The sequence below is a fragment of the Triticum urartu genome, chromosome 2 (assembly GCF_003073215.2).
Source record: "Triticum urartu cultivar G1812 chromosome 2, Tu2.1, whole genome shotgun sequence".
Lineage (NCBI taxonomy): Eukaryota > Viridiplantae > Streptophyta > Magnoliopsida > Poales > Poaceae > Triticum > Triticum urartu.
Genome location: NC_053023.1, coordinates 527,324,583 through 527,338,858, shown reverse-complemented (window position 1 = coordinate 527,338,858; position 14,276 = coordinate 527,324,583). Strand labels below are relative to the sequence as shown.

Genomic DNA, 14,276 nt, shown 5'->3' with positions numbered 1-14,276 from the left:
TGTTGATCTAACAAAGATCCCATATTACCTTGTCTTCTCCCTTGTATTGAATGCTTGCAGATTCCAACTTAGTCCAATGCACGTGCACTATTATTATTATTATCCACACCGTTCGGTTGTGCAAGTGAAAGGCAATAATGACGATATATGATGGACTGTTTGAGATGAGAAAAGCTGGTATGAACTCAACCTATCTTGTTTTTGTAAATATGATTAGTTCATCATTCCTGATTCAGCCTATTATGAATGAAACATGTTTATAATGACAATTGGAGATTATAGTTGCTCATGCCATGCTTAATTAGCTAGGAGTTTATAATGGTTTACCTTGCGTGCCAACATGCTATTAAAATGGTTGTGATGTGGTATGATAGGCTGGTATCCTCCTTTGAATGATTCGAGTGGCTTGACTTGGCACATGTTCACACATGTAGTTGAAACAAAATCAACATAGCCTCCATGATATTTATGTTCATGGTGAATTATATCCTACTCATGCTTGCACTCAGTGTTGATTAATTTTAATGCATGTTCATGACTGTTGTCGCTCTCTAGTTGGTCGCTTCCCAGTCTCTTTCTAGCCTTCACTTGTACTAAGCAGGAATACTGCTTGTGCATCCACTTCCATAAACCCCAAAAATTATTCCATATGAGTCCACCATACCTTCCTATATGCGGTATCTACCTGCCGTTCCAAGTAAATTTGTATGTGCCAAACACTAAACCTTCAAATGAAATTCTGTTTTATATGCTCGAATAGCTCATGTATCAACTAGGGATGTCTATATCTTCCATGCTAGGTGGGTTATTCTCAAGAGGAGTGGACTCCGCTCCTCATTCACGAGAAAATGGCTGGTAACCGGGATGCCCAGTCCCATGCTTAAATTAAAATAATTGCAAACAAAACTCCCCCAGGATTATTGTTAGTTGGAGGCACCCGTTGTTTCGGACAAGCCATGGATTGATGTTTGTTGGTGGTAGGGGGAGTATAACTTTACCATTCTGTTTGGGAACCGCCTATAATGTGTGTAGCATGGAAGATATCGAGATCTCTCGGTTGTTATGTTGACAATGAAAGTATAGCACTCAAAATATTATTCATCTCTATTTCAAAATAGACCTCTAGCACCTCTACAAATCCCTGCTTCCCTCTGAGAAGGGCCTATCTATTTACTTTTATGTTGAGTCATCATCCTCCTATTAAAAAGCACCAGTTGGAGAGCACCGCTGTCATTTGCATGTATTACTATTAGTTTACATTGAGTATGATTGTGACTGGATCTCTTTTACCATGAATTACAATGTTTAGTCAGTCCTTGATCTTCAGAGGTGCTCTGCATTTATGTTTTGCGGTCTCAAAAAGGGCTAGCGAGATACCATCTTGTTATATCATATTATGATTGTTTTGAGAAAGTGTTGTCATCCGAGATTTACTATTATTGCTCGCTAGTTGATTATGCCATTGATATGAGTAAACATGAGACCTAAATGTTATTGTGAATATGGTTAGTTCATAATCTTTGCTGAAAACTTGAATGTTGGCTTTACATATTTATAACAACAAGATCAAACAGAGTTTGTAAAAGTTTTTCTTTATCACTTTCAGTTTGTCAACGGAATTGCTTGAGGACAAGCAAAGGTTTAAGCTTGGGGGAGTTGATACGTCTCCATCGTATCTACTTTTCCAAACAGTTGTGACCTTGTTTTGGACTCTAACTTGCATGATTTGAATGGAACTAACCCGGACTGAAGCTATTTTCAGCAGAATTGCCATGGTGTTATTTTTGTGCAGAAATAAAAGTTCTCGTAATGACCTGAAACTTCACGGAGAATATTTTTGGAATATATAAAAATACTGGTGGAAGAATCAATGTCAGGGGGGCCCACACCCTGTCCACGAGGGTGGGGGCGCGCCCCCTATCTCGTGGGCCCCCTGATGCTCCACCGACCTCAACTCCAACTCTATATATTCACGTTCGGGGAGAAAAAAATCAAAGAGAAGGATTCATCGCGTTTTATGATACGGAGCCGCCGCCAAGCCCTAATCTCTCTCGGGAGGGCTGATCTGGAGTCCGTTCAGGGCTCCGGAGAGGGGAATCCGTCGCCATCGTCATCATCAACCTTCCTCCATCACCAATTTCATGATGTTCACCGCTGTGCGTGAGTAATTCCATCGTAGGCTTGCTGGACGGTGATGAGTTGGATGAGATTTATCATGTAATCGAGTTAGTTTTGTTAGGGTTTGATCCCTAGTATCCATTATGTTCTGAGATTGATGTTGCTATGGCTTTGCTATGCTTAATGCTTGTCACTAGGGCCCGAGTGCCATGATTTCAAATCTGAACCTATTATGTTTTCATGAATATATGTGAGTTTTTGATCCTATTTTGCAAGTCAATAGTCACCTACTATGTGTTATGATCCGTTAACCCCGAAGTGACAATAATCGGGACAATTACCGGTGATGACTATAGTTTGAGGAGTTCATGTATTCACTAAGTGCTAATGCTTTGTTTCGGTACTCTATTAAAAGGAGGCCTTAATATCCCTTAGTTTCCAATAGGACCCTGCTGCCACGGGAGGGTAGGACAAAAGATGTCACGCAAGTTCTTTTCCATAAGCACGTATGACTATATTCGGAATACATGCCTACATTACATTGATGAACTGGAGCTAGTTCTGTGTCACCTTATGTTATAACTGTTGCATGTCACCTTATGTTATAACTGTTGCATGAGAAATCACATCCGACATAATTATCCATCACTGATCCATTGCCTACGAGCTTTTCACATATTGATCTTTGCTTAGTTACTTTACCGTTGCCACTGTTACAATTACTACAAAACTGCTACTATTACTTTTGCCATCGTTACGGCTACTTCCATATTACTTTGCTACTAAATACTTTGCTGCAGATATTAAGTCTTTCAGGTGCGGTTGAATTGACAACTCAACTGTTAATACTTGAGAATATTCTTTGGCTCCCCTTGTGTCGAATCAATAAATTTGGGTTGAATACTCTACCCTCGAAAATTGTTTTGATCCCCTATACTTGTGGGCTATCACCCCTCTCTCTCTCTCTAACACACACACATATCCATCTTATTGGGTACGGGATGTAGAGGTTAATTGTTTCCTTTGTTTGGAGATTGATTACCATCCGTGAGTTAAGCTGGATACTAAAGAAGAATCTGATTGTGATACGTGAATTGATTGTTGCCTTGTACGTTTGGTTTTGGTATTTGAAGATTGATTACCATCCGTTAGTTGGGTTACCAAAGAAGAAATCAATCACCATATGTGAATTCATTGTGTTACCAAATAAACGTTGGGTTTGTCCGGCCAGTGGGAGGGGGGCGAATAAAAAACCGACGAGAAAAACGATGAAACTGGGAGGTGGGATCGTTACTGCGGGGGAATTGGGAGGTGAGAGGGAGGACGGAAAAAACCAGGGGAGGTGGGACGAAAATTAACCCCGGAGACTACCAACTGAGACATTAGGAGTAGAGATTGGATCTACCCCTTTGGGTCTTTTTATATCGGTATAGATAATTTTACTAAATTCAAAAAAAATTACTCATTTAAAAAAATATACTCACCGTTTCTCTGATTTATCTTAGTTCAAGAAATAATCTCACTCATTCCAAACACTGATTTCAATCATTTAAAAAATGTTTCACTCATTTAAATTGGTTCCACATATTAAGGAAAAGCACTAAAATTAGGTTTTCAAAAACTCACAGTTTCATATATTTGAAATAATCAATTTCATACTCTAAAACAATAAATTTGACAAAATTGATTTCAGTTCTTTCAAACAACATACATCAATCCTTTTGAGAGACAGATTTCACTCATTTCAGAAAATAGATTGCACTCATTTCAATTAACCGAGTTCACTTATTTCAGAAAATTGAGTTCACTTATTTACAAAATTTACTATTCTAAAAAAACTAATTTCACTAGAATAAACTTTCACTCCTTCTCAAAAAATAGGTTTCGCTTATTTAAAAAATCTAACGAAAATCAAAAACAAATTTCACTCATTGGTCTTGGTCTAAGAAGTTCGCCGACTGAAATAGATTGAGTGAACTGAAACGTTGAAAATTAAACATGTTTAAAATGTATCCAAGATTGATCCTGTTCTAAAGGTCTTAGCACCAGTACTTCAAATGTTTAAAAAGGTTTTCAAAACAATTTTTTGATTTAAAAGATATAAATGATTGAAATTGTCAATGAAAAAAAATATGGGGGACTGCTCAACTGTCGGTCAGACTCATGCATGCAAACTGCTCATATGGCATAAAGCTATGAGATCCGGCTTGCCTGCTCCCTTCCCATGTTCCTATCCGTGCTTCCACCTAATCCAACGGCTGTCTTTTTTTTTTCTTTTTAATCTAATCATCTCCCTCCTAATTTTAAGGGGGTGGAGCCGGGCCTTATTTTATTTCAATCAAATCAAGCCACGTATGCGGGAGTACAGATGGGCACACGGGAGGGGAGCAGACAAGTCTCGTCCAAAGTTATGGGCCTTTGGATAGAAATACCAGTGCCACAGATCTGTTAACATAATACACATGGGGGATTGGATACTTGAGTACTTGCATAATTTGATTGGCTGGTAGCTTGTCGGCAGGTACCGTTTTCGCTAGAGATGTCTTTGTGCCCGGAACTGCCAGAGAAAAAGATTTGTGACTTTTGAATAGGTTCAAAGATTAAACGGTCACAGAATGTCCTAGAAACTATAAAACAACACAATGAAGTGGTGGTTCCGGACGATAAAAAAAGAGGCTCGAAAGTACCGGATAAATGCAACATGTCGATAGTACCATAGTAGATAAATGACAACCATGCAAAAATGTCAAAGTAATAACTCGGAGGTAGCGGGTGAATTTGCTCAAAAATATCGAAGCAAACCAAACTGTTCAAAAGTGCTATCGAAAAATGTTACACTCGGACATGCCGAAGCAAACAAAGAAGGTGTTGGGAAGTTTTGTGCTGGTGGATTAGGAAGCCTCTATATTTTTATAGTTGAGAAGAGTTGATCGGCGATATTGTGAAGTCATGCTCAACGACTTGTCTGGTAAGTGGTAACCCCTTCAAGCTGGGGCATGGTCTGAGCCAGGGGGATCCCCCCCCCCCCCCCCCCCCCCCTCTCTCTTTGTGCTTGCCACTGATCCTCTACACCACATTCTTGAGAAGACCACCTTGCAAGGAAACCTCCAACCCGTTGGTGGTCGTGCTTTCATGATCAGGGCATCCTTTTGTACGGATGATGCCGCTGTTTTTTGGCGCCTATCAAAGTGGACATCAAGTTCTTCACCGACACCCTCATGCGCTTTTGGGAGACCTCCGGGCTGATTACGAATTGCTTCAAAGCTTGGTTGCACCAATTCAATGTGATAATGTGGACCTTGCGGATATCTCAATCCTTCCTGGCGCAACGCTCTACCTTCCCGATTAAGTATCTCGGACTTTCGTTGTCGGTTAAGAGACTGAAGAGGATTCACTTTCAACCTCTCGAGGACAAGATTGCGGCAATACTAAAACCTTAGATGGGAAAGCATGTTGCTTCTCTGGGAAGGACGGTTCTTGTCAAGTCGGTCATCACGGTCATCGCTATCTACTACATGACGGCTCTTAATCTTTAAGTTGAAGTTATGAAAAAGATTGATACCATTAGACATGCTTTCCTTTGGGTTGGGACTGATAAGGTCACAGGAGGTAAATGTAAGACAAATTGGGAGCAAGTGTGCAAGTCCAAGCTTTGGACGACTGACAGACTACAACGCCGTGGGTGCCCTAATTTCCAATTATGCCTCTTTGCAAGCAAGTTCAGGAATCGGGACTCACTTTCTCTTCTGATGCAGATACACTCTCAGAGTCTGGGGCATGCTCAATAGTTGGCTTGGTCTTCATGACGTCCGGCCCACCAACTAGGTGGCCACGGATTCGATTAAAGCTTGGTGGAGACAAAATGCTACGATGGCGACCCAATTGTGTAGGCCGCTTATCTCCTTGATGTTGCTTGTCTCGAAGAAAATTTGAAGGGGCGTAATGCTCGGGTCTTTCGCAACACCACGGTCCCTGTTGGGACTTGGGGTGCTCGTCACCAAGATAAAAGAGGAATGCTCCCTGTGAAATCTTGCGGGTGCTAAGCATTTGTGTAACATAATGCTGCGAAAGTAATGTCATGTATTTTGGTCTCTGGCTTTGAACTCTAAACTTCTCTCTTAATTAATGAAAATTGCAAATCTTTTGCCTGTTCTCAGTTGGTAGTCGGTATTCATGTATTTGCTTTCATGATTGAAAGCTACACCTTTGAAGGTGCAAGTTCATGTGGCATTTGGATTAAAAGTTTGTGTCTAGATAGCTGAAGGGTGCGGCTAGGTCCCAGTATTTAATCAAGTCTCAGTCAAGTAGCATAATATGCAAGAGAGAAAGAAAAAAATCTGAAAAAAAATTGCATGGATCTCATGGATATAATATCGACCGAGACTTAGCAAGCCTGGTAGCTGAAACGCAGATTACCTAGTTGAAATATGTATCCCCAAGAGCAAGAGGCCAAGATTAATAGGTTACCTTCGCCTTTCTGCTTACATGTACGATCATTCATGGCATATATATACACAGGGAGCCACCAGAGCCCGTGACGGGGCGCGACTTCACCGGCGACATGCCTGAGATTGAGTACTCCTCTCGTCTGTAGAAATTATCGGATGTACGGACACTATTTACCAGCTACCCCATCTCTAGAGAAACATAAGAGCGTTTAGATCACTAAAGTAGTTAGTGATCTAAACGCTCTTATGTTTCTTTAACAGAGGGAGTATTTACGCAGTAGCATAATTACATCTGTGCAGAGAACTGGGGCGCACTATCGGTATGCAGCACACTCATCGGTAGCTATAGCTATAGGCTCAGCTAAATCGCCTAGAGGTCGAAGCTGTGGCTGTTGAAATGGAACACGGCGCCGCCGCGGCGAAGGTTCTGCGACCTGCACTCCCTGGCCACGCTGGCCTGCAGCCCCGCCGGCCCGCACACCAGCACGCCGACGTCGGCCGCCGCGCCCCCGGCCCGCTCCGCGAACGCCGCGAATTCCGCTGCAAAGACGATCGTCCGACACCACAAGAGAACCCATCACCACATGGCACATCAACGGATGCTGCAGCTAGTTTAGTTCAAGGATAGGTGCGTTACCATGGAATTTTGGCCGGCACCCGTACCGCGTCGTCCGCAGGGCGGCGAGGCTGGCCGCGGAGGCGTCGGCTCCACCAGCCGCGTTCGTTGTCTGTTCGGCGTCCGCCGTACCGGCACGGGCGTCGACGTCCCACCTGTCGTCCTGCATCCTCCGCTTCTCCGAGAGGTGCCAGAGGAGGACGACGAGCCCGCCGGGGAGCGCGATGCCGGCTGCCATGCACAGCAGGAGGAGGAGGCCCAGGTGCCACCAGGCGTACACGTTGTACCGCTTCACGTAGTACAGCTGCACCAGCACGAACGCCAGGACGGAGCCCAGGGTGGAAGCCGCGAAGTACATGGCCGCCCAGAAGTTGTCCCCGGTGCCCACCAGCCCGGACATGGCCGTCCCGTTCTTGACGAATATGCCGGGGGATTTCTGGTCATCCCCAACAATGCCATCTTCCTGTAAAGCCATTTTGCCATTGCCATGGAATCATTGACGATTTGAAGAGAACTTCCAAATCTTGTAGCCAACTGAAGCACACTGCTTCTCATGGATAAAATGGAGAAGACAATAACTGGATATCTGGATCATGGATCAACAATGGAGTAAATGCTCTTACCAATGGAGGATCGGACTCCTGCGTCACAAAGGCTTGGATGTCCAGATGCAGCTTGTCAGAGACTGATGAGCTGATGGACTGAGCATCGACGGCCAACAGGAGAGATAGCTCCGAGGTCTTCTTAACTGACCATAGAACCAATACATTCTTGGGCGCGCATGGCATACCTTGCTCGACCCTGTGGATTATGTCGCTCAAAATCGCCAAGAATGGCGAGATGCCAATGCCTCCTGCCACCAGGATGAGATTCTCATACCTGAAAGCATACACAAGGCAAACAAAGTCTTCACTTGAACTTTTCCCAATGGTGCCGGATCGCTACCGAAGAAAGACAAACTGAAGAACTTACATCAGGTGGTAGGGTGATTCGTGCCCATATGGCCCTTCGATGGAGGCGGTAATGCGACCTGTTTGCGACTGATCAGAGTCAGAGTCGCTTCTTGTCTTCTGCTCTTGGACATCAGTGATGATGCGCTTCAGTGTGTCAGTCCATGTGCCAAGAACCTTTATGAGGATCGACATGTGGTACCTCCCATCCATGGGGCTGGAGGACACGCTGAATGGGTGCCACTGCAAGAACGACAGCTCACGCACTTGAACAAAGATGAAACTGAGAGCATTGTACCGAAGACCTGCAGAAATCCACACACAATTGTATATGTACTCTCAGTGAGTTTGTAGTGACAGTAACCAAACACTCATGAACATAATGCAGGGAATGAATCTTGATCGACCGAGATTTTGACATACTTGGTGGCTTTGAGAAGACTAGCTCCACCGTTCCGCATGGCCGGCAGGCCGCAGAAACGATGTCTACTTTGGTCCTGGATTGCCAGAACCTCAGGAAGCGGTCCAGCATGAAAAGGAAGACAGCGCCGGCTGAGATGCTGAAGACGAAGTCGCCGACGTGGAGCACCAAGAACACCACGAAGACCACGTATAGCTGATGGGTGTAGAAGAAGAGCTCGAAGAACCTCTTCCGTACCGGGTGAAGCGATGTCACCCACATCAGCAGACCAGCCGCCAAGCTGATCACGCCGGCTAAGTTTGCTATTCCGACTTCTTTCCATTGGATCAGCTATCAAGAAGGCCAAGAGTTCCATTAATAGGTTCTAAGATGGATGGAGAACGCTTACAACAAACATGCTAATATGCCCTCGGTCCAAATTTGCATACTTAACCGTCAAAAACAGATTTGCATACTTTCTTTCAGACATAAAATAGTTTTCAGTCACATATGGCCGGTCTATTATTTTCAGCACATTATGGTCGCTTGTTTGCAGTAACAATATGACAATCACACATGACAAAATTGGCAATAGCAAATTATCACTCTAAATTGTTCTGTATATTTTTTGAACTTACTTCTTCAATTAGGCGCCCCAGGAGGGACCATGAGATCACATAACACAATCCGTGCAGCGTAAAGAGAGCCATTGTGAGATGCCCCAACCAGACATGGTATCTAGTAGCATGCTCAAATGGAATGTCAATAAGCCGGAGAAGAACTGAACCCCTTGAGACAGGCAGGAACAGGAAGATCATGCAAAACAAGCCAACTGATCCGAAACGGAGGCCTATGAGAGCCAGTAACAACTCACTGCAAGGCAAAACTTATACTGTCTTAGAACTGTGTTGAGATGGTAACTAATTTATACTATTATATATGCTATGTTTCAGCAACATCATCAGTCTCAGTAGTAGCATGTCAACTGAGCATTCTGAATCAGTTACAGGACAACAAGGTACCATCAACTCATATCAATATGTATTTGGCATATACAGATCACTAATTTAAGTTACTGCAGATATATCTATATGTTTCATTTTGATTTCCATGTCAACTAAGTGATGGCTCTAAAAATGACTATACAATGATCCATACTCCACCAATCTTTTTCTGAACGTCTCATAACTTCAGTTTCAACCACATAAAACTTTACCCCTACAAGAACTAATACTTGAGGCTTAATAATGTATTGACACCAAGATCTATACCATCTTCATTACTTTAGCCGCGGTGATGAGAATAATATGGTACTATCACTAAATGAAAATATAATTTGGTATTTTTCATGCTCGGTAACTGTAAGGATAAGAACAGGATTAGTCGATCAGTACTGGCATGAAACATTTCTTCACTAACAGGTTTCATAATACAACATACCTGCGAGTAGTTGGGGGCAAGTGCGCTTTGGAGATGAAGCTCACACTGTCTACAACATAATAGGTCATCGAGAAGACAATATAGACGATGAACAAGACGATCCCGATAAACTCAACAGCGGAAACAACACCGAGCGGACCATCAACAAGAACCGGAAAAGTCCAGAGTCGGAAACTCAGTGACCTCAGCTTCTTCTTTCTGGTAGCAAAGAGCAGGTAAATAATTAGCGATGGCAGCATGAGGCAGGCCACTCTTTTGGTGGTTTGGAATTTCTATGGTGTGAGTAAGGGAAAACTATACTACTCCCTCCATTCACAAATAAAATTTGTTTTGGTAACCTTTTTGTGAATCGGATGTATATAGACATGTTTTAGTGTGTTTGGTCACTCATTTCAGTCTATATGTAGTCCATATTGAAATATGCAAAACATGTTATATTTGTGAACAGATGGAGTACTATTTTGTTAGTTCGAGTTTCTATGGTGGTTCAGTTCATCGTGCTGTTTTCATGTCAAAATGAGTAAGCCTGTGCAACTCCTGCAATAACACCTTATACGAGAAACGGACTGCAGCTGCAAGATTTTGCTAATGTATCCAGAGAATCCAGTGCTTGAATAAAAAAGGATACTCTAACTTTTAGTCCAGGTACTGTATCAATTCAGGGAAAGAAAGGGCTCGTCTGAATCAACTCTAAATAAATGAACCGAAAGCACCAAATTGCCGCAAAATTCAGACAAGGAGGAATACTCACTGGACGTGATCACCCGCGAAGGCGAAGATGTACACATATGCCAGAGCTGCAATTAGCAGAATCGGCCCGCTGAAGAATAGAAAAACGGTCCCTGCGAGAGGCGAGAAAGCGAAAGGGGAACCCAATTAGTACGAACGAACCCCTGTCTCCAGAGCGATCACCTACTTTCCCCTGCCTCAACGGAAGGGGAGAAAGAGAAGAGGGAGCAGGAATTCGTGGAGGCCGCGTACCGGTGAGGCCGGTGATCAGGCCCTCCGTGCTGGTGATGTCCGCCCACTTGCGGAACGCCGCCTGCACGGGCGCGGTCGGGTAGAAGAAGATCCCCGCGGCCCAGGTGAGGAACACCGCCCACATGAGGAACTTGAGCACGGACCTGGCCAGCGACGGCAGCACGGCAGGGGAGCCCTTCGCCCCGGCGGCGGCATTGCCGGCGCCCCCGTTCTGCTTCAGGAGCGGCTCCCGTTCTTGGGTCATGGTGGCGGCGAGGGGGGGTGAAAGAAGGAGTGAACCGGCGGGAGGGAGGTCTGGCTGTGGCCTGTGGGTCTCTCTGTGCCGGGACCCGCCGCTTTATACGGTCCAGAACTCGGCGTACGAGGGTCTCGCTGGTAACGGCGACTGCGACGGACGGGTTGCGGGGTTGGGGTGGGAGGGTGCAGCAAGCATGCATACGCGACGCCTGCGCCATGGATAAAAATATTTTTTCTTCAGGCGTGAATACAGAATACTAGATATATATTGCTAGTTGCTGGTCGTTGTTAATGGCGACGGCGATCGACGGATGGCGGCCGGGAGGATGAAACCGATGCGTCTTTCACCCTGCTGCTCAGGTGGTCACGTCCAACGTCGGTGTGGACAAGCGGCGAGCCACACAGCCAGCGTGTGTGCCAGAACAGAGTTGGATAACCGGAAGGGGAAGATAAACATGGTATATCCTGGAAGAAGAAGAAAAAGGCATACAGTAAGATAATCATAGGCGGGTGCAGTTTCAGAGATCCAACCGTTTTTTTTTTTGGATAAGATGTACACTCTTCTTTTTTTCAAATAGGTAAACATTTGATGTTGATTCATCATCCAGAAAAAAGAAGAACATTTCCAGTTGATGAATACTTCTATAGAGAAGTGACCTTTAAAATGTGGTCTGTGACGAGAACGAGCTGTGACGAGATGGTTGGGGTTGGCAGTGGCCACCCAACCCGCCCAAGATTGATCCCAGGGATCAACTTGGGTGTTTCACCCATGGTATTTTTCCCTTGTAGATACCTCACACATTTATTTGTGTGCGTATAGACTATAGCAGTTTTTTTTAACACAGTATAGTTGAAGCCACTCACATATACAAGCATACACTCATCAGCATCTTTTAGAGACTGAGTCAGCACACCATCTTGAGATTGACGAAGTCGTCACATACGTCTTTGTAGTCGACGGGAACGTCTCTGTCGGTGTCAAAACCGACGAATCTCGGATAGGGGGTCCCGAACTGTGCGTCTAGGTCGGATGGTAACATGAGGCAGGGGACACGATGTTTTACCCAGATTCGGGCCCTCTTTATGAAGGTAAAATCCTACGTCCTGCTTGATTAATATTGATGATATGGGTAGTACAAGAGTAGATCTACCACGAGATTAGAGAGGCTAAACCCTAGAAGCTAGCCTATGGTATGATTGTCGTTCGTCTTACGGACTAAAACTCTCCGGTTTATATAGACACCGGAGAGGGCTAGGGTTACACAGAGTCGGTTACAATGGTAGGAGATCTACATATCCGTATCGCCAAGCTTGCCTTCCACGCCAAGGAAAGTCCCTTCCGGACACGGGACGAAGTCTTCAATCTTCTATCTTCATAGTCCAGGAGTCCAGTCGAAGGTATAGTCCGGCCATCTGGACACCCTCTAATCCAGGACTCCCTTAGTAGCCCCTGAACCAGGCTTCAATGATGACGAGTCCGGCGCGCAGATTGTCTTCGGCATTGTAAGGCGGGTTCCTCCTCCAAGTACTTCATAGAAGATTTTGAACACAAAGGTAGTGTCCGGCTCTGCAAAATAAGTTTCCACATATTGCCATCGAGAGAATAATATTTACACAAATCTAATCTGCTGACGTATTCCATAGCGTGACATCACACCACGGCCAAGTCTTTATTCGAATCGTTTTACTGTCCCACCTCAGCGCGTTTAGCGAGGCGGTTTCCTTGGCACGTCTTGTTAAAGCAGAGATCGTGTCCCCTTATTTCGGGATTCTCATCAATACGGGTGTGGGTAACCCAACCGCGCCATTGACTACGGCGCTTGGGAGATAAGCGAGTTTTACCAGGCTGATGGGGGCGCATAGTCGCGTCCGCCCATATAAGGGGATAAGGATCCACATTTTCATCCACGCCTTCTTCCTCCTTTGCCTATCCACTTCCGCGCACTCGAGCTCCAGCGCCCAAGTCCGCACACCCCACCTCAACCTTCTTCAGTCATGTCCGGAGCGGGAGGCAAGTGGATGGTCTCCTCCGTCACGGAGGGACACATCAAAAGACTGAGGAAGGCCGGATACTTGTCTAACGACATTGCGCACCGGCTTCCCGAAGAGGGGCAGCCCATCCCCACCCCTAGGCCCCATGAGAGGGTGGTGTTCCTCCCCCATTTCCTCCGCGAACTGGGCTTCCCTCTCCACCCATTTGTCTGGGGGCTCATGTTCTACTATGACCTGGATTTCCACGATCTGGCCCCGAATTTTGTCCTCAGCATCTCGGCGTTTATCGTCGTGTGCGAGGCTTTCTTCCGCATCCACCCCCATTTCACCCTATGGCTCAAGACTTTCAATGTCAAGCCGAAGGTGGTGCGCAGCATCCAAGCGGAGGCGCCATGGTGGGCAAGATGCCCAACGTCCTATGGTTCGAGAGCTCCTTCGTGGAGTCCCTAAAGGGGTGGCAGTCGGGGTGGTTTTACATCACCGAGCCGCGCGACCCTGAATGGGTCGCAGCCCCCGAGTTCCGATCCGGACCCCCTACGCGGCTCGCCTCCTGAAAAGAGACGGGCCTGTCGCGGGGTAAAAAAGGAGAGCTGACCGGACTCCAAACATGCGTCCAAACCTTGGTGGATAGGAATCTCAAACTTTTCAATGTAGTCCTGGTTATGCTCATCCGCCGGATCCTCCCGTGTCAACAACGGGCTTTCAACCTGTGGGAATTCGACCCGGCACGGCACCAACCTCTGAGCAGGCTCTTCAACACGACGTACGAAGATGCCTGGAAGATGCTTTTCAAGGGCGCCGAGGCCCCGCGTCCGCTACCGAGGATCGCAGATTCAGCACGCAGTGTCACGCTCGTGCGGTAAGCTATTTTCACCTTTTACAGGGTATTAGTTTTTCATAGTGTGACTCCATGCGGGATCTAAGTTCCCTTACCTTTGACAGGATTGGCAGGAGACGTCCGGACAGATCAACTGTCCGGCTCCTTTGCCCGAAGGCCCAACGGACGCTCGCTTGGCGAAGCTGCTGGCTCCGGCACCTTACGTGGTGCCGGAGAAGAAGGCCAAGAAGAAGGCCACGGGGACTCCAAAGAGCGC

At 45.7% G+C, this 14,276-nt stretch overlaps 1 protein-coding gene across 1 annotated transcript; it reads right to left on the bottom strand.

Annotated features, from left to right (window-relative positions):
- Positions 1-6,573: 6,573 nt before the first annotated feature.
- LOC125538492 (ferric reduction oxidase 7, chloroplastic-like) lies at positions 6,574-11,315 on the bottom strand. Its single transcript, XM_048701773.1, has 9 exons — positions 10,954-11,315; positions 10,724-10,814; positions 9,973-10,170; positions 9,171-9,405; positions 8,556-8,883; positions 8,155-8,437; positions 7,806-8,061; positions 7,204-7,645; positions 6,574-7,106 (listed from the first exon to the last, which is right to left on the bottom strand). Exons 1-9 carry the CDS (start codon positions 11,195-11,197, stop codon positions 6,937-6,939), a joined length of 2,247 nt encoding a protein of 748 aa, XP_048557730.1. The 5' UTR covers positions 11,198-11,315; the 3' UTR covers positions 6,574-6,936.
- Between the last annotated feature and the right edge of the window lie 2,961 nt (positions 11,316-14,276).

Bases quoted from the DNA above. Each gene is read 5' to 3' on its own strand.
- LOC125538492 (XM_048701773.1), bottom strand. From the start codon at position 11,197: ATGACCCAAGAACGGGAGCCGCTCCTGAAGCAGAACGGGGGCGCCGGC. The intron at 10,171-10,723 runs GTGAGTATTCCT...CTTTGCTACCAG, and splicing joins TTCGCGGGTGATCACGTCCA to AAAGAAGAAGCTGAGGTCAC. The intron at 8,438-8,555 runs GTATGTCAAAAT...GGATTTCTGCAG, and splicing joins AGTCTTCTCAAAGCCACCAA to GTCTTCGGTACAATGCTCTC.